Below are 21,864 nucleotides of genomic sequence, written 5' to 3'. Positions count from 1 at the left end.
AACGTCGAAATTAAATTTACTTGTGGAATACCAGACTACTGCAATACACCGATAACATTGCGTGATGTTTGTGCAGAATTTGAGGGATATAAGAAGCAGCTATTTTCCAAATACTGCACTGCTGCTGCGCCGTTTAAAAAATAAGCAAGGGATTTTTTTTTATGGTGATAATGCTATGTATAACTGTCAATCGTGAATGAACAAATATATTTAGTGTCCCAAATCTGTGTTTGTGTTATTTCTCTAGACAAAATGACCCTGCATACAATGTCACATGTGATTATGCACGTTTATGGGCATATTTTTTAAAAGCCTATTGCTCGCCAGGACCTAACACAGTAGGTATCATGGCAGGCTGTGTGAATCACCCCCGCCACAACGACTTTGTTGTAGGAGACTGGTCCTGCGATGATCAAAATCCGGAGAAGAAGACTAAGAAGAATCGAGTGCTCCTTCCTGACAACATTCGAGCTATAATTGTAGGTCCCTCCAACTGTGGCAAGATAGATGTTCTCATGGCTCTGCTAATAGACATTGATGGAGTCCGCTCCGAGCATGTCTACATATTCTCCAAAACACTATTTAAACCCAAGTATCAGTATCAGTTTTTGTCAAATTGAACTGATTGTAGAAAATACACTGCTTTTTTAGCCTTTGGTAACTGTTATCAATTTCGGAAATTACCGTTTGGGCTTACTGTATCTTCAGCAGCAATCATTTGTGGTCTAAATTTAATTTTACCTGTTTATCTTGATAACAATATTACTTCATATGTAGACGATATTCTTATTGCTAAACATTCTTGGAGTGAGCATAACAGAATTTTGGATTCATTATTATGTATTTTTGTAAGAGTTGGCATTACAGTGAACTTGGAAAAATCTGAATTTGGTCGGTCTCAGGTGAAATTTCTTGCTCCTATTATTTCAACAGAAGGTATTCTTCCTGATCCAGAGAAACTAGACGCTATTCGTAATTATGCTGTTCCTACTACTAAATCTGATGTTCTTAAGTTTCCTTGGTGTCTGTAATTTTCTTAGACGCTTTGTTAGATTGGACAATTTGGCCACACCTCGTTTATTTGAACTTTCTGGAAAGAATTCTAATTGGTTTTGGGATGAGGAAGCTCAATTAGAATTTGAACAACTTCGTGATGCTTTAGTTGCTGCTCCACTTCTTTCACACTCGGATTTATCTAAAGATTATTGTCGGACTCACCATACAAAGGCCTAGGTGCACACCTATTTCGAGAGATAGAAGAAAACGGCGTTGTAGTACAGAAAACTATTGCATTTGGAATTCGTGTTCTCTCTAAATCAGAAAATATTTATTCTATCACAGAACTTGAAGCTTTGACTGTTGTTTGGGCTTTCACAAAATTTCGCATCTTTTTGTATTAAGGTTTACACCGATCATCGAGCTCTGGAATTTCTTATGTCAACAAAACTAACACATGGAATATTATCACGATGGGCACTGTATCTACAGGAATTTGATTTTAGTATTGTTTACATCCAGGGTTCTTCTAATATTATTGCTGATGCTTTATTACATGCACCTATGGGTTTGAAACAAAGTGCTCAGGAAGACTGCAAAGAAAACAAGGTGCTGCGTTTGAAAATTTCATTTCGTCTTCGCTCCAGGACATCGCTAAGGAGCAAAACAAGGATCCAATCTGGAAAGACATTAAGGAGAAGGGGAGGAGAAAGGAAAGCGTAGTGATTAGACAGTATTATTTAGTTCGTAATGATATTCTTTTTAAACGAAAATTGGTTGACAACTCTGTTTGGTTAGTTTGCATTCCTGATGAGTGAGTGGGTTAAGAAATTGATTTGGTACACACATCTCAGCTATGCACTCTTTGGTGCCAGAAAATGCTTTCATAAATTATGAGAAAATTGCTACTTCAGTAATGTGGAAAAACGTATTTGATTTGTTCTTGCTAAATGAATATTACGTCAAAAAGGCTAAGCCGCCAACTATTTCTCACAGAGCACCGTTGTTTCCTATCATTACAGCGAGATTAAAGGAGATGGCTGCAGTCGATTTGTTCGGTCCAGTGGTTCGTTCTACTAATGGTTTTGCGTACATTATGGTAGTAGTGGAATTGACATCAGAATATGTGTGTTTTACACCTTTACGCAAAGAAACAGCTCTTCAGTATCTAATGCCTTCATCAAACATTTTCTTAAAGAAGTGGGTCACGTTGAAAAAGTTATATCAGATAATGGATCACAGTTTCACTCTAAAACTTATCTTCGTACTCTACGGCGTCATAAGATTAAACCAATTTTCATTTCACTTTTTCACCCTCAATCTAACCCATCAGAGAAATGGATGAAGGAAATTAATAAATTGTGTCGTCTTTATAGTCATCATAATCATAGAACGTGGGATCAGTATCTTCATATTTTTCAAAACATTCTGAATGAACTCCCTAATGATTCAACTTCTTTACTGCCTATATTGGTATTAAAAAATAAAGCACCGACAAGTCGTATTTCTGAAATCGTTCGTTTTCCACCTCCACGGAAACTGCGGCATTCTGATGTTGTCAACCTGGCTCTACAAAATATTCCATCTGCGGCTGCTAGAAGAGAGAAATCATTGAAACGTACTGGTCGTTTAAAAACTTTGTCAGTTGATCAAAAGGTATTAATTAAATCTCGTCGTTTGTCTCACAAAGGAAAAGGCTTGTGTCGCAAATTTTTTCTGCTTTATAACGGTCCATATAGAGTTCGCAAAATTATTCATGATAACACTGTTGAAGTAGAAACTCTTAAATCACGGCGCTCTAAGGGAATACATCATATATTGAATGCTAAAATTTTTGTGGAATGGCATACTTTTGAGAAAATTAACAGTTACACGTAAATATGCAGAGAACACATGGATACCGCGTCGTGTTCTAGCGGCAGCACATACACAAAGCTACAATCAGACCGCCCGCCACACAAGGGAACCTTAGACCAGAATCAATTACTTCCAACATCGCACCTACCTGCAGCTGATCAAGTGCTCAGTGCAAATGCACTGACAGCTGTAAACAAATACACAGTCTAATTTCTCAGGTTAAATTCAGTATTAAGCTATAGTTACTTGGTAACTTATGTTATTAATGTTCAGTTTTTCCAGGATACAGTTGTATAAAACCTTTAAGAACTACAGGTAAATTCTCTGTGTGTTCTACTTTAAGAAGACTTGCTATCGAGAAAATTTCAGGAAGAATGTAATTTCGAGGAAGAAAGTAATAAACTAAAAAGGTAACTATTAATTGAGTTTATTTTTCAAGTAACATATTTCTACTTAGGTATGTACTTTATATGTAATTTGCTGCTCGCAATTATGTGATTTAAACTTTGTATTAAATTTTATGCTCTATGAATTTACTTGTGAAGCGACATGCTTGCGTACATTTGCTGATTTTGACAATGTTTTATTAATGAACAGGGTTGTTACTTGTGTATATTATTCATCGCTTGGCTGCTATGCTTATTCACTGATGTCATATTTTTCATTATGTGCCTGCTGTGCCTATTTATTTAAATTGTATTTGTCATCTGATTAGTTGTGCTGATATGGCTATGTATGTAAGTTATACTTGTGATTTATCTGCTTGCGCCTTCATGTTTACTTATTAAGATTACATATGAACATTTATTTGCTTATGCTGATATGATGCTAATGACTTATTTATTATGTAAGATATATACTTGCTGCTTTGCATATGGATTGCATATTTACACATTTCTGTTTTGTTGTCATGACTACTCTTTAATTTGGTATATAGAAATGCTTATATACTGTGTACGAACATAGAGTTTAGGTTACATTATGGTATTAATTATAGATTGTTCGCTTGGCAGAGCCTCGTAGGGATTGTGCTGCATCCACTTGTTGACATTCTGTTCTCTACTGATATATTTACTCACTATCGCATGTTTTGCTTACGCTCAGTGCTTTACATTTTAAGATAAGAAAATGAACTGCTATAATTCTGCGAACTACATGGGTACAAGAAACTTCATTGAAGTCACACGCACTGGAGGTTTTATGGAAGCTGTATAAATTCATTATTATAGAAAGGAAGCTGACGACATGAAATGCAGTTGTTGACATGAGATATTAAGACCAGAAGTCAGGTCTGAGATACAATTTTGCAGTTCTGTATTGGCAAGATGGAGCTGAGCCACCATGGTGAAGTCAGGTTTGTTGATGATCACTGACCCTCTAGACATATAGTCTGTGACCAGGATGTCAGTGTCATTCATGTGGCAGAAGTTGGTGGTGAATTGAGGAATAAAGTCTAAGTTTCTGAACCTCCACATCGAGCAGTGATGGTGATTAGTAAACAAGGTTTGTTGTCATCCTTCTATGTTTTCCCGAAAGAACTTGATGGCTTAATAAGCTGCCAGTCATATGCTAATCATTTCTTTTCAAAATCTGGAAGTTTTTAATGTGTTGCTTGAGAACATCTCCAATGGTGGTGTCACTTGCATTGGATGTAATAAGAAGGTGGCCCTGAGGATCCAGTAGTGCAAAACTGACAGCTGATGGGAAACACATTTTGATATCATTAAAAGTGCAGCATATGTGATGTCCATGGGACCACCTTTTTTCTAGATTTGTCTATGTCTGCAGTAGAAATTTATCATCCCCAAGAATCTATGGAGTTCTTGACAGTGACAGTGAACTCATAAGAGCAGTACAGTCATCAGTTGGCATTTAACCATTAGCACTGAGGAATCGTCCAAGTAAAGTCACAGTATGTTTGCGTATTGGCTCTTCACTTCATTAAGAATTACTCCAATCTGGTCTAAAGCTTCAAAACCTCATTAGAGGAGTAGTAAAGTCTCGAAAACTCATTAGAGGTGGAGTCTGTGTTCGTCTGGGAAAGCTGAAAATACTAGTATGTTATCCAAATAGGCATAACACCGATCAATATCATGAAGTATGCCATCGATGAATCTCTGCCAGGTCTTTTTTTAAACCGTATGACAACCATATAAGTTCAAAGAGTCTGAATGATATAGTTCTGGGCAGTCTTGGGGAGATCCTCAGGGTTCAGTGGTATCTGTAGCTATGCCATCTGGCAGTCTGTTATGATAAAGATGGTGGCACCCACCAGGAGATGTAAAGTCTTGGATGTTTGGAACTGGGAAAGAGTCTGAAATGAATTGTATGTCAAGGCACCTGTAATCCCCACACATCCAGAAAGCACCACTCTTTTTGGGCATGAGGCAGACTGGAGATGCCCAAAGACTGTCAAATGGGTGGACTATTAGAGCAGCTAACATTTCGTTCACCATCTTTTCAGCAGCCCTAGTGGAATCAGGAGACAAGTGGCACACTTTCTGCTGTGCTGAGTGTCCAGGAGTGGTTATGATGTGGTTGAGTGTTTGGTTATTATTTGCAAAGTGGCACAGGCTCAAAGGAGATAGAAAGTCACACGCAGCTGGCACAGGGGCAACCACTGTACAGAACACTGTTCTAACCTCTGTCCAGGTGAGCTAGTGCCACTGTAGCACTGTGTTTGGAGTTATAGCTTATAATGATGTCATGTGCAGTGGCAAGTGGGGTTTCCACCGTGTCTACATGGTTACGCAGGGTGTCAGTCCACTGTTGCAGTCAAATGGTATCAGCCAGGATATCCACACATAATTGTTTCAAGTGTTGCTATTGGAATAGCAAATCCACAGATTCTGCTGGCTTACAGAGATGTGAAAAAGTGACTCCAATGCAAGCTACATAGGTGGAAAAATAGCAGGTGGTGTTTCAGCACCTGTAGTGGATGGAATTCCCTGGATAATTAATCCAGTGGGAATGTGCATGACTATGTATCAAGTGGGGTCAGGAACCAACTTGTGGTGAGCCATTAAGTCAGCCCCAATGACTGGTTCAATGACTGTAGTGCCAAGGAAATCACAGTGGAGTTGTAGATTGGGCACCAAGTCGATAGTGGCAACATTAGAACTGTGAACCTTGATCACAGAATAATTAGTAACTCGTAAGGCAGCTGGTAGTGCACAAGAAGATGGAGTAATAGTATATGAGGGGGTACACTCACATCAGAATCTGTGTCCATGAGGTAAAATCTTCCTGTTGTAGCTGTCACTGTGAAATGTAGATGTTGGCGTGAGGCGGAGGAATGTTGGATGTGGATATAAACTGTCAGGATGCGCCGTATTAAAACTCGGCCATGATCTTCAAGTGTTTTATTATTCCCAGCTACAGTACCATGTTCCTCTGGCATGGAAGGGCTACCTCAGCGACCCATGCAATGTACTGCGGCATGCCAGCCGTGTACAGCCACGGAGTTCTGACGATGTCAGGATGTGCCGGCAGCTGCCTCAGCGGCCTTCATTCCTGTTGCCTCAGCACTGGTCACTAGGAGCTGCAGGGCAGCCCGCTGTGTGCTTCTTCGTCGTCGTGATTAAGATCGTGGCAACAACAAGCACATGCCAGCTGGAGTGGCCGAGCGGTTCTAGGCACTACAGTCTGGAACCGAGCGACCGCTACGGTCGCAGGTTCAAATCCTGCCTCGGGCATGGATGTGTGTGACGTCCTTAGGTTAGTTAGGTGTAATTAGTTCTAAGTTCTAGGGGACTGATGACCTCAGAAGTTAAGTCCCATAGCACTCAGAGCCATTTGAACCCAATTTTTGAACAACAAGCACCTGCGATTTGACAGCCAAATCTGCAGCCCTCACCTCGAGATGCCTCCGGTGTGTGTTGGGAATCAACAAGACTGCCTGCAATAGCGAGCCATCGAGTGGCCCGCCACTGGCTGGCCACGGACCCCACATCACGTTAGCCTCAGAGGATCAAACCAGCAACCCACCGTGGACTGGAACACTGTTACCCAATCTGCTGCTGTGTGTAGCCATGCCTGGCTGTAATTTGTGCGCTCAGAAATATTGCACTGAAACTAGCTTTTTCCTATCTTAAACGGTGGTGCTGCTACACTGTTGTGAAATCCTTAAGATGTAATGTGTGTCAGGCGAATGGATGTGTCATATTCAAGGCAGTGTCATGAAATGTGGAGGTTGGGTAGCTGGATATGTTGCAAGATCCTGGTGTGCCCTCATTGGACTAGTATATCAGTTTGGGTAATGAAATGATGGCTTGCAGATCTGAGCTGGCACAGGCATGAAACGAGTAATGGCACATGCTGGATGGGGTGCTTGATGCACTGTCAATTGGTCCACACTGTGCTTTGCTACCGAGCATGGTAGTCTGCTGGTTGGATTCAGACTGAATCAGTGTTGGAGATAGTTGCCTGTGGTCAGCTGTGGTTAATGAAGGTGCTGGTATGGGTAGCCGGTTGAGATCTGGTGGTGTGTGCAGTGCTGCACTATGTGTCCATTGGCTGTGGAGTGTGGCATCTTTGAAGAATGATGGCTTGTTTATTCTGTTGTTGTGTGTATGCTTCCACCACACATCTTGTCATCAATCCAGATACGAGAAGTTTGCCCCCATGACTGAACATATCATTCTCACTGACAAACTTCACTGTATCAGAACACACTTCTTGTATCTGGATTGATGACAAGATGTGTGGTGGAAGCATAAGTAGCCAAAGACACCATAACATAGCATCGGACAGTACAGTATAGTTTGCAATTACTCGGAGCCTGCTCCATAATTGCAGTGGCGTCTTTAAACCTAGTTCTTCATAACAGATGATCTGTATCAGCTGCTGTTCTGTTTAAAGAGAAAGGCACTCTAATATGGTGTGTTTCACTTTGATGTACTTGTCACAACCTGGAGGGTGGAGAACAATATCATTGATTAAAGTGCTGTTGCCATTTTGGTGTGCAATCAGCATCACAAATTTCACCTGATCATTAAGGATGTTATTATGCTCCATTATTAACTCCACTGCAGAGAACCATGCATTGACATGGAGGTTGAACTCCAGTAGTTATATCACAGGATACTCATTTTAAAGTTGCAGCAATACAGTACTAAAGTCTGGTAGTTCAAGCCTGTATCAGGATGTGATCCCTGCAGAGACATAGTAATAGCTACAGGGGGCAAACTATAGAGGTTTGTCCTTCATTGGAAGGCAGGTCCTGCCACACTATAGGTGTGCCTTGTGAAAAGGCATGTTGTATCCATTTTTGATGATTGCAGTGGACCCCATTTGACACAACAGTGTGTGACGTATGGTGACTGGCACAGGGGAGACATTTGGTCAACCCCATGTTTGGTGGAACTTATGCAGGGTCAGTAGGCATTGACCTAAACTTTGCTTGCTGTGGGAAGCAATATGGTTGGACATTGCATTCTGACCAGAGTGAATGGATCTTGACACAGTGTGTAAGGCACAGATGTTCCGAGATTCGCGACTATGAGGCAGTCATTGTGAAATGAATTTGGCAGGGGAAACTTGCCAAGAAGTGATTGTTCAAACTCATTGTGTTTAATGTGAGCTCATTCTTAATGTAGTCCAATAATGGATACTTACATGAATGTTGTTGAGATTTTCATTGCACAATGTCTGTCATGATAGGCACTTGAAAGTCACTAAAGTTTGCACACTCATAGAAGAAAAAATTGTCCAGTGAATTCGAAACATTTTGCAAATATTTTCTTGCATCCATGCTGCTGTTGCACAAAAGGCAGACCAAATTAGACAATGCAGAAAACAGAAACAAAGAAAATGCACAGAAGTTGCACTGTCACAAAAACTCATCAGACGAGTAAACTCAAGGTACTGATGTTGGCACCAAGTATCAGTAACGGTGTCAACTCACACTTACACTCTAGAATACATGTGATTTATTCTGTCACTTGATATATGCATCTACACACATAAAGGTCAGAGACCAGACTAAAAAGTCAGTTATGCTGCTTCATTGTGCCTTCACTCTAGAGGGGTTAGTATTGCTATTGTGCAAAGTCCCTAAAATTTAACTGATGAAAGGGGAAAATGTAAAACTGAAGCAGGTGAAAGGGAATACTGACACTGAAAAATGAGACAGGGGATAAGTGGCAAGAGTGAAACAAAAGAATTACATAGAAAATAGGTAAGGGGCAAGAAGGATTTTGAACAATGAGATTGAGTAGAGGACAAATGCAAGACTTTGAAAACGTGCACTACTAGGGGAAAGGTACAAGTTGTGTGAGAAAAGAAATGAAACTGATTTTTATCTACCAAAGATTTTATTTATTTATTTTCAAACAACAAAGTCTTGCTAGCAATGCTGAAATTCTTCAACTGGTAGGGCTTTTAACATGTTCGTCACAATGTTTTGAATGTTCATTAGAGCCCCAAAATGATATCATTTTAAGACTTTTTCAATTTCTTGGAAAGAAAAAAGCCACAAGGACTGGGTGAACTGGGATGGGCGGGGGCATGCGGAACAACAGGAATGCCTTTTGAGTTCAAAAATTCCATGATGGAAGTGGCTGTGTGACATGGGGCATTGTCATGATGCAGCGGCCACTTGTCTGTAATGTCTGGTCTCACTCAATTCACCATTTTTCTGAGCCTTTCGAGGACATCTTTGTAAATCACTTGGTTGAAAGTTTGTCCTGGAGGAACAAATTCTTAACGCGTGATACCTGTTCTGTCAAAAAACCAAATCAGTGTTGTTTTGATCTTTGATTTGGTCATTTGGACTTTTTTTTTTTTTGTTGAAGAGATGTCTCTGTGTGCCACTTCTTACTTTACTGCTTTGCCTCAGGATGAGGATTCATAACCTGTGATCACATGACTGAACCATTCATGGTCATTGGCATCCTCTTAAGAACACACGTTTCTTTGATTGTCCTTCTGCTCAGTTCTGAGTTTTTTCAGCAGCATTTTGTTGGCACGAACCTTTCACATGTGCAAAACTTCAGTCAAAGTTTGATGTATGGTAAAAGTGAATTTTAATAGGTCACCCATCATCCTTATTCTTAGTCTGGCTGATCTCACAAAAGCATGCAAATGCTTGATGTTTTCATTAGCTTTTTAAGTCGAAGTCTCCCTGAGTGAGGGAGGTTCATCTTCAAAATGCTCTCAGCCTTCCAAAAATGATTTGTGCCAGTGAAAAACTTGTACTCTTGATAAGGAATGTTTGCCATGGGCCTGTTTCAATTTTTCAGAGCTCATACTTGTGGATTCCTCAAGGTTAACAATAAACTTGATGGCATAATATTTCTCTAAATTCTGCTGTTCCATTTTCATACATACTGCATAAACACAACTTCATTGATGGCACTTTGAAAATTGATGCGATGGTCATATGGAGGTGAAACTTGGACTGAGAAGCATTTGGAAGGGATGAACACACTGGTCTACACAAGTAGAACCACACAGCATTGCAGAAAGGCAAATATGCATTATACCATTTGTAGATTTAGAGAAAGTTTTTGACAATGTTGACTGGACTACACTCTTTGAAATTTTGGAGATAGTGTGGATAAAATACAGGGAGTGAAAAGTTATATACAGCTTGTACAGAATCATACTGCAATTATAAGTGTTAAAGGACATAAAAGTGGAGCAATAGTTGAGAAGGGAGTGAGACATGATTGCAGCTTATCCATGATGTTATTCAGTCTGTACATTGAGCAAACAGTAAAGAAAACTACGGGAATTAAAGTTTAAGGAGAAGAAATAAAAACTCTTCAGTCTGCCAATGATACTGTAATTCTGTCACATATGACAAAGGACTTGCAATTGAACAGACTGTACAGTGTCTTGAAAAGAGATTATAAGATAAATACAAACAAGAGTAATGGAATATCATAAAATCATGAGATATATAGGAAATTAGATCCAAGAAATGAGATACTAAAATTAGTAGAAGAGTTTTTCTATTTGGAAAAGAAAATAACTTATGATTACTAAAGTAGGGACTACATAAAATGCAGACAGGCAATAGCAAGAAAATCATTTATGAAAAAGCCCTGTATCAAAGTGAAATATGGACAATAAGCAGTTCAGAAAACAAGAGAATAGAAGCTTTTGAAATGTAGTGCTGTAAAATAATGCTGAGATTAGATGGGCATAATGAAAAAGTAGTGGGTAACTAGTGAGTTGAACTGGGGAAAGAAATTGAAGGTACATCTTCACTAAATGGAGGAACTGTTTGAAAGGACATGCCCTGAGGCATCAAGGAATAGTTAATGTGGTAATGGAAGGAAATGTGGGAGAAGGGGCAAGGGTAAAAATTATACATGGAGATCCATGTATGAATACAGGGAGCATGTTCAAATGGATGTAGACTGAAATTGTTTTCCAGAGATAAAGAGGCTTGCACAGGATAAACTAGCACAGAGATATGCAAGAAACAAGTCTTTGGACTGAAGACCACAACATTAGAGTACATATTAATTCACTTTGAGTAACCAGCCTCGAATCCAGCTCGGTGGATTAGCTGAACCTTTTAGTCATAAACCAACCATCTGTAAATTGTGATCTCTCAAATCACAGTGGTTTATTAATGCATGGATGACACTTTTGTTGTGTGGCCACATGGAACATGTTGGGTCTTGCCTACTCATCGCTAATAGGGTGCCTACGAGATGCAGCACTCTTGGAATGCTATACAACAATTCAAACAAATAATGTTAGTAGTTTTATTTCTATAAAGCAATTGACAATACTTAACTTTGGAGACTTGCATGTAGTAGTTGCAAATGAGGGGTGACATGTAATATAATTTATAGTCCTTGATATGTGAACTGTTCAAGCAAGGTGACATCCATCACTGATAACTAATATCTGTGATCCAGTGCTAATCTGTGCAGCTGAGGCTAGCAGGAGCGGCATTGATATTCACTTCTCCTAGGTGTCACTCTTGGCATGCTGCAGTCCAGTTCCATGCACCACTGGCTGCTGTTTCCTCACGACCTTCTCTGCTCTTGTGTTCTGCATCTTGTTTGTTCTGTTGCTTGTGGTTATGCCAGAATAGAACATTTAAGATCTACCCAATTTAATATTAAATGCATGGTGAAACTCAAAAAAAGAATGCCAGCTATGTTTCCTCAGTGTGTTAGTTAAAAGAAGAATAAACATATCCTTGAGTCAGAGTGCAGTAGAAAACACATACTCACTAACGTGTATCTCATGCCCTGAGCCATCACCCTCTGTTACAAAGGAACATTGTTCTGATGACATGGTACATATATCTGTATGCTGCCATACAAGGAGAGCCTTGTCAAAGAATTATAAAACACATGAATAGTGTACCCAAGGAATGAGTCCTCAGATCAACAGACTGAGCGGGTATTGCAAACAAAATCAACATCATAAGAAAGGGCTGAGACTAATGCCGTCCCAATTTCCTGAAAGGTTGGTAGATTCCTATGGAGACATGACATACAATGTGTTTTACCCCCATCAACAAAGATGAAAATTCTTTTTTTAATGTTGTTAAAGACAATCAAGACCTCCAAAACCTGTATGTGTACTGCATTCCATATGATATGTCTTACATGGGGCAGACTGTTGGAACTGTGAATGAGAAGTGCAAGAAACATTAGCTGCACTCCTGACTATAACAAAAAATCAGACATCTGTGACTGAACACTGCCTCAAATATAATTATGACATGAAATATAATGGGACCAGTATTGTGATACGAATACCAACTGTATAAGACAGAATAATTAAAGTGTCTATGAAAATAAAGATATCAGAAAATCTAATAAACTGGAATGGAGGTTTCAATTTAAACAAAGCTTACAGTCCGGCACTCAATTTATTAAGATCTCACTCGCAAATGAAAATCAAAAGATGTAGTGGGGAGTCGAACTTAGCTATAAATGGTGGTGCAACATTAACAGTAGTTTCCAGTCCAGATGGGGTCCAGGCAACAAGTATACATGATGATACAGCTTGTAGTTTCTGAAGAAGATGACTGGGTCAATCATGAAAATATTGTCTTAGAATGGAATCAACAACTCGACTGAACATATGTGAGCACACAATTAACCCTATTAATATTAACTGCCCTATAAATTCAGCTATCAATCTGCATTTTATTAAAGTGAAATATTTGTCTGTATGAATGACATAATTTTTGGCACCTAAATCTTGGTAAAGACATAAAATTTGCCACCCAGCATGGGGCTTGACTCAGTTTTGTAAAGGAGAAACTTACTAGAGACATATATTGCCTTTAAAGTCTTGCAGGTGTAACTATAGATGCCAATGTCAGTTTCTGTCAAGCAGCAAAATCACACAGATTGCATACATAGGATGTGATAACAATTTGTACTTTTTTTTAATTTCATATTTTTCCTTTTTTTAATTTCATATTTTTCCACTCGATTGTTTGTGGCAATGTAATTATTTTGTAATCCTGCTATCAGCATTGTCCTTTGTTGTCAGTAGTTTATGCTTTTAGTGCCTGGAATTAATATCACTATGAGTTCCAGGGGGGCAAATTAGGACAGAGAAACAAATCTAGCAACAGAAGTATTTGAGTCTGTTAAATATGAGACATATTGATGACAGTTATAGACAGGCATGTGGTAGAGCAGGTACACCATGTGAAAATGGAGGCACAAAAATTGCTCTAAGTTGTCTCAGACATGACTGTCGGGATCACAGCTATTTTTTGTTAAAGCTACATTATCAAGTGGTACATTAATTCAAGTACATTAATTGCACATTGCTGAAGTCTACAATAACATTTGATGGATGTGAAATTGTTGCACTGCCATTCAGTAGTTATGACAACATATTCCCTCCAATTCAAACTGATTTTAGTCCCTTCCATGCAGTTATATTACCTGCTAGATCTGCTGCACTGTTATAACATGAGATATGGTATAATAGGGAGGAAATGCAACTTACTTCATTTAGCACCAACAATTGGCCTTCACTTCTGTTGAGCTTGCATGACACATAGCCAGAATGAGTTTTTAATTGAATCAGCACAAAAAACAATCACTGAGACACCAATCATTCATATCTGAGAACTCTATTCAATAAACTTGCACTATTTCCCATTTAAAAATTAGAAATTAAGTTTGACTTCTTCATTTTACAGTATATTCCAAGCAATGTGAGATTCACCACTCAGTTCCCACTTATCAACTTCCCTGAAAAGCATTTGGGTTTTTAGAAAAATGTCTCATGTAGTATCTACATCCAAAACACACATTTAATTGCTGATCTCTGAGATTATCTCTGATTATCAAAACATGCTTGCATATGTGAAGGAAATGTATGTCACTTGTTTCATGTAGGCCTTTTGTCTAACAAAGACAAAGTAGCACTGTCAGTAACCTAAAGTTTATATTAAAATCATTCCACAATACAAAATTTTGTCTTTTAGTTTGCACACAAATTGAGAGCTGATAAGAGATCAAGAAACTTCTGTAAAATGTGGACAGTGAGTTTTTATGTACACAAAGGGTATCAATAGATAAATATCTTTAGGTAATTAGTGTCATGACATTGGATCCAGAATCCATTTCCTTAGAGAACAAATTGGTAAGTTGTCAGTTTATAATTTCCCAAATGTATAATCCAGCAAGATATGGTTTAGGAACAGTATTCACAATACTTTGGTTTCAGCTCAGAACATTAAAAAATTATATTTATATTTCATTGCAGAAGCATTTGATTGCTAAATCATGAAATAAAGTGGGGAATGTAAATTACAATAGTATGATCAAACATAAAGTTCGCTTGTACCTTCTTAAATTAAAGTCAGTACTATGTAACTTTAGTTTATTTTAGAAAATATATTTTTTTAATGTTTTTGGGTCTTTCGAAATGATGAAAGATATTTCACAATTTTTAAATTACACAATCTGTGGTAATCCTTCTTATTGGTTTAAGTTATCAGCAGACCGTATCCATCCTGCATCCTTGTGGTCATTTCTGATATTTATATGAAGTTAAAAATAGTGGTTTCCTGTTTCCTTTTTTTGAGAAGTAAAGCAAGAACTTCAATCAGAGTGATCAACACATATTTACTGAAGCCATGCAGAGTACTATCGTCATTTTTGTTGTCTGTTTTTGGTCTTTGTGCTATGCACAACATTGTCCACAGGTATAAAATCACCTTGCATATTACTGTCATTTTAAGTAGTTTTCTAATATGTGTAAACCTCTTGGCAATAATATTGCAAGTGAACAACTGCTGTTAAATGGTGTGTGTATAAAATGTCTGTGTGGAGAGCCTCTACAATTCTAATGTCTGATGAACTATGAGAACAGTCAACTTCCCACATTGTCAAAAAATTATTCAAGAAAAAAACTGCAGATAATAATATTAGAATACAATTGCATGGAGTTTATTTTTTGTGTTTGTGGACATTACATAGTAGCTCTACAATTGATGTTACCTTTAGAGTTGATATTACCTTGTATCTGTCTAGATTTATCCATTTATTTTCTGTAATTTCTAAGTAATGCCCTGATAAGCATAACACAGCTTCAACATTCCATTTTAATTTCCTGTGTTGATAATGTGTGTTCATTTTACTTATGAGGATATTTCTGATGTGATGGAGAATATTGAATGAGATATGTTCATGCTCAAGATTGTGTCCAACCAGCAAGATAACACATTCGTAGTAGCTGTTTCAACTGCAACTAAATTTACCCTAACTTACAGCTCTATCCCCCGGAATATAATATGAATACTAAATGAATATTAAAAATGACCATAGCTGGATAGTCCTTTGTCCAGAATGGATATTTCTATCAAACAGCTGTGTAAGTAGCATTTTACTAGAAGTATTCATATGCAGATCATGTCTACATCTATGTTCAAAATCTGCAAATCACTGTGAAGTGTATGGCAGAGGATACTTCTGATCATACCTGCCATTAAGACATTTTCCTGCTCCATTGACTTATGGAACATGGGATAAATAATTGCTTAAATACCATATTGTTCTCTGTAATTAGACTAATCTTATCTTCCCAATACCTGCAGGTGTTATTTGTAGGAGTGCTATAGTATATTCCTAGAGTCATTACTTAAAGTTGGTTCTTGAAACCTACTGAATAAACTTTCAGTGATCGTGTAGCCATTAGGTACTATGTTTTTTCAATTTGTGAAGTACAAAATTTTGCATTTCTGAACGTTTAAAGCAAGTTACCAATTCTTGTAACACTTTGAAATCTTATCAAAACCTGTCTGAATGTTTGTACAGGGTTTTTCAGAAAATGTTTCGTTGTAGACAATGGCATCACTTATGAAAAGTCTGAGGCTACTATTAATATTGCCTTCAAGGCCAATAGCAGCAACCATACAGAATGGGTCCCAACACTCTTCTACGGAGCACATCAAAAGTTACTTCTGCATCTGTCAATGACTCTCCATCCAAGACAACAAGATAACATGCTGTATCCTCCCTACCAAAAAATCCTCAATATAGTCACAAACTTTGCTTGATATTCCATATGACTGTACTTTCAATAACAAGTGTAGTGTGCTACAGAGTCAAACACTTTTTTGAAGTCAAGAAGTACTGCATCTACGTGACTGCCTTGGTCCCCGGCTTTCAGGACGTCATGTGAAAAAAAAAGCGTGAGTTGGGTGCCACATGATCAGTGTTCCACAACTCATGCTGGTTCCCATGAGGGAGGTCATTCTGTTTGAGATTATCATTATGTTGGAGCTCAGAATATGTACTATGATTTTACAATAAATAGATGTCAAGAACATTGGGCAGGTGTTTTGTGGATCACTTCTGCTGTCCTTCTTGTAGAGAAGTGTGTCCTGTGTTTTCTTCCAGCCACTGGGCATGGCTTTTTGTTCGAGGGATGTATGATATGTTATGGTTAAAAGAGGCGGTAACTCAGCTACATATTCCACATAGAAACTGATAGAGATTCCTTTTGGGCCTGAAGCATTGTTCAGTTTTAATGATTTCAGCTGTTTTTCAATGCCACTGAGATTAATATCTATTTCACTCATCTATACAATGATATGAGAATTAAACTGGGGGAATATTCCTGGATTTTCCTTTGTAAAGGAGCATTTGAAAACTGAGTTCAGCATGTCATGTATGATGCGATTAACCAAGGGCTTGTGGGGGAAGAGCTGGTTTGAGAATGTTTTTCCACGTAAGTGACTTGATATGCACTGTATCCAAACCTTGAACTTGCACATGCCTCTCAGCTTGGTGCGACAAGTGGCAGCTGCTAATTATGATACATCTTGTATAGAAATCTTACAGTTGTCACTCCTGGCATCCCTCTCAGCTCGGTGCCCATGCAGTGGCTTGCCACATCTTTTTTTATGCCTTTGAAATAGCTTATGATACTACTTGAAGGTGTAATATGCTTTGATAACTCCACTCACGGGGCTTCTGAAAACACCTTTCTCTACTTTTATGGTCCTTCTTCTGCGTGTATTATTTTAGATAACAAATCAACAGTGTTTTATCAGGCCAGAAAACAACATACCTCAAGCTAGCATTTCAAAAGCTTTCCTGCATTTAATAGCTGTAGATAGAGATATTTGCACAAGAAGGACTCTTGGAAAGTACTCTTTATTTATGTACAACTTTTCAGTTTTTAGTTCATTTTCTAATCTTGTAGAAGGTGCACACTGGCTGCAGATTTCTTTCAGGAAGCTGGAGGAATAAGCACTAAAATCTGGTTTTAATTTTTCAAAAGAAAAAATCAATTTCTGTGATTCTTATCCTTCTTTTAATCTTAAACTAATTATGGAATGGACATAAGCAGTGAATATTATTCTAGTGCATGAGCTGCTATGCTGAATTGATTAGTTACTCAGTGTGCAAGGCATGCTGTAGTGCTTTACTTGTGAAAGTATTATGATATGTTCAGACCTTTTTATGTGTAAGGTACAATTGGTCCCAGAAATTTTGTGTGTGATGCTTACTTTAAAAGTAATCTTTTACTTTTAGATTGACACTATTAAGTTTTATTCTTATATCATACAAGTTCCATGAGTGATGAGGCCAGTTGTGATCTAAGGGGGGACGTATTTTACAATTGGGTGTGGTGAACATAAATTTTTTTGCATCTCAAGGTTAGAGTAAATTTCTTGTTTCATTGTTATGACTCCTCTTTTGTCCTGGTAGTGAGGGACCAGTGCCTCATTACAGTGACCATCTTTCTTCCTCAGGAAATGTAGAGTAAAATTATGGTTTAACATCTTACATTCAGCTACACATTAAATATCCATACTACTCTCCCTGTGTTTTAGCAATATGTTTTAGTGCAGGTGAACTGAAATAATAGTAGTTCATTTTAAACAAGAATGTATTTATTTGAGAGAGGTTTCCCTTAGGTCACTTCACTGTGTACCACAAGCAGCTTCCCTTGCATGTGCCAAGTCGGACTCACCAGTGGCAAATTCTTATCCTGAGCCACTGATGCCTGCCTTTCCCTATCCATCATTAACTTTTCCACACTCCTCCCTTCACCTCCTTTAGTTGTTCCCCTTACCCCCTCCACCCAGCACACTCACACACATCCATAAAGCTGCAATGTGTGTGTGTGTTTCATTTATCTGTTAGCTTCAAGAAAACTTATATAAATGCAAAATATGCTATGGGGACGTAACTCCCTGGAGTCACCTGGAACAGTTTCACTGCCCTGAGGTAGCTCAAGTAACCTCTCTGGACCTGCATTTAGTTCACTCTGATCAATGTTCTTGACAACATGCTTTGTATCTTGTAGGACAATAAAAAATATGTGTATGGAAACGTATGACCTGTTAGTTGTTATGATATGTAACTACTATTCTGAGTACCATATGTCCTACAATAAATTCCAAACTGACAGCACAATAACAAATGAGAAGGAAATAAGAGTGGTAACCACTAAGATTCTGAAGCTTGCCTTACAGGTATACAAAAAGGTATCTAGTATGGATTTAAACACTTTCTTATTAAATAATCATGTGTTTATGGAAAACTGGTTGAGTTACTTTTAGTGCTTTTCAAAAGATTGATTTTTCAATTTTTTATCACTTTCTAATCACAGTGTTTATTGTGGTGTCACCGCCAGACACCACACTTGCTAGGTGGTAGCTTAAATCGGCCGCGGTCCATTTAGTACATGTCGGACCCGCGTGTCGCCACTGTGTGATCGCAGACCTAGCGCCACCACAAGGCAGGTCTCGAGATACGAGATAGGACTCGCCCCAGTTGTACGGACGACATTGCTAGCGACAATACGGACGAAGCCTTCCTCTCATTTGCCGAGAGACAGTTAGAATAGCCTTCTGCTAAGTCCATGGCTACGACCTAGCAAGGCGCCATTAGCCTTACCTACTTTGAGAGTTATCGTATAAATGTCTCCAGAAGAACGCTGTATTCATCAAAGAATAAAAGTTAAGTATAAAAGTTAAGTATAAAGCAGCTACATACTTTTCTTGCTACCATTCAATAGTTATCCTGTTCCAGACTTGACGCCAGTCGGCGTGTGTGTACGCGTGCCTTTCTTTCGGCTCCCTTCCCAGTGTGGCGTAGCAAGCTTGTTACGCCACAACATTTATCTTTAAACTGGCTCTTATGCTTACAGAGTGATGTACCTAAATATATGGAAAAGAGATATTGCTACTCACTGTAAAGATGATGCATTGAGTTGCTAACATGCACAACAAAAAGAGAGTTAGATATTTAGGTTTTGGCCAAAGCTTTCATCAGAAAAGAAAACACATACACATTCATTCACATAAGGAAACATACCTTATGCATATATGACTGTCATCTCCAGCAGCTCAGAATGGAATGGCATTCTGGTACAAGCTGATGGAGACAGCACTAATGTGTGCATAAGATATCTTGCTTGTGTGAATGAATGTCTTGTGTGTGTGTTTCCTTTTCTGATGAAAGCTTTGGGTGAAAGCTAAATGTGTAATTGTATTTTCATTGTGCCTGTCTGCAACTCAATGTGTCATCTTTACAGTGAGTAGCAACCTATCTTTTCCTTATATTGCTGATATTCCAACTTGTTTCCAGTGTTACATCTAAAACATCCATAATATGGGTAATGCAGTGATAAACACTAAATATCATTTATTAAAATAGTTTATACTGAATGAAAAACTCAGCTTTGCGTGATGAATGCTACTTGGCTCTGTAGTCAGTGTGCTAAGCCAATGTCACACACTGAAAGAGCACTATCTAATCTATAGAAGTTCAGTTCTAATAGTTTATAAGTCTGGCTCTGAATGATAATATCACTTAAATACTCGGTGGTTGCTGTGAGATGATCAGTCTTTCATAGCAAGATGATCAGTCTTTCATAGCAGCTGGCTATAATGGCAGCAACTGATGATCTGTGTCAGCAGGCAATAACTGTAGAGCTGGTGCTGGTGATTAACTGTGACAGGGACTGTGCGAACTGCTGAACCACAACTGGCCAAATTTGATGCATATCCCTGATGATCCATGACAAACAAAATGATGTCCATATACATTCTACTTTGCAGAAGAGGAAAGCAGTTCCAGCTATCAGCACCAGCTGCAGTGGCTGACATAACTTGCAGCAGGTGGCATGAAATCTAAAGAGGTCTTGTGACAGAAAGTATAAACAGATCCCAGTTTAGAAGCACCATCTAGGTGGCAACACATACAACTGAGTGATGCCTGAATGAATACTGCAGGCACAGCAGCAATCAATACAGTAAATAACAGAGCAAGACAAAACTATTTTCAATATAATTCACAGGGCTCAAAATCTTTTGCCTAGTTGTCAACTGATATACATTACATTTCATTATGGTACATTGCCTGAGATTAACAAACAAAACATATAACTTTAAACACAGCAACAGAAAGCCACATTAATTTTTTGTCTGTTGCAGTATGCTGAAACACCTGAATTTACAGATACAGGTAAGCTCTAGCTCTCCTATGACCTGCATTATGTTGTCATAATAATTTCTTAATTGGCCTAGAAGCAATAGAAATAAAATTAATTGATCTGCTGTTGTTGGAATGTGTTAATCTGTTACTTAATCTGTTACTTCTCTATTAGCGTAGATATCATTTAACACAATACCGAATATGTTTTCAATATTCTCAACTGTTCTAGGCTGACTGTGGTATTTTCCTGCTTTCAGAAAACATTGTGACATTCTTTCATCCTATTAAGATAATTTTTTCTGTAATGGTTGCTAACATTGACATTGTAACTGCTGTGAGATAAAGTAAAATCTGTCGTAAAGATACCTTTAAGATGCAGTTCCCAAGCACATCATTAGATGTACTAAGTTAAATACAAGTACACATACTTTATTTGCAGCTGTAGCTCATTTTCTATTTTTAATAACATAAAGACATTGTCAGCAACTTATGTCCACCCCCTTAACTGAGTGGTCAGCTTGTCTGGCTCCCACACAATTGGCCCGTGTTCGATTCCCAGCTGGGTTGGAGATTTTTTCCACTTGGGACTAGGTGCTGTGTTGTCCTCATCATCGTTTCACTATCATCAGTGTGCAAGTCACCTGGAGTCGTGTCAACTGAAAAGACTTCCAGCTCAGCAGCTGTACATCCCCAGGTGGGGACTTCTGGTGATTGATGCTGTACAATCATTACATTTTATCCTTCAGTAACTAATTCCTAGGTAAAATTTGTATGTAGGCATAGAACAGTACAGTTCAGATATCATGTGTCTTTTTCTTCACACCTGAAATAAATCTCAACTCTATTCATGGATAAACTGTAGATGATATTCTGTTACCACCATTCCTATGAACATATGTATGGAATATGTACTTGCAATAAAGGACAGGTCAACTTAACCTAATATCTTAAAATACTTAACCTACCTATTACAATAGAAAGCAACATACTGTAAGTTATTTACATACTCCATACTACAATATTTTCAATGGATTACTATACATACATACAAGTGATAACAGCATTCCTCATTCTTTGCTTGTATACTCCTCTACGTTATAAAATTCTTCTT

General features: G+C 38.2%; 1 protein-coding gene across 1 annotated transcript in view; it reads left to right on the top strand.

Annotated features, from left to right (window-relative positions):
• The first annotated feature begins 14,894 nt into the window (after positions 1–14,894).
• The window catches only part of LOC126457205 (uncharacterized), a 76,367-nt gene continuing 69,397 nt past the window's right edge, over positions 14,895–21,864 (top strand). The window contains exons 1-2 of the mRNA XM_050093308.1: positions 14,895–15,004; positions 20,753–20,783. Coding sequence (XP_049949265.1) covers positions 14,936–15,004; positions 20,753–20,783 — 100 coding nt within the window. The 5' untranslated portion in view covers positions 14,895–14,935. The remainder of the gene's footprint in view (positions 15,005–20,752; positions 20,784–21,864) is intronic.

The sequence above is a fragment of the Schistocerca serialis genome, chromosome 1, assembly GCF_023864345.2.
Source record: "Schistocerca serialis cubense isolate TAMUIC-IGC-003099 chromosome 1, iqSchSeri2.2, whole genome shotgun sequence".
Lineage (NCBI taxonomy): Eukaryota > Metazoa > Arthropoda > Insecta > Orthoptera > Acrididae > Schistocerca > Schistocerca serialis.
The sequence above is the reverse complement of the archived record's forward strand: the minus strand, read 5'-3'. Positions and strand labels throughout refer to the sequence as shown.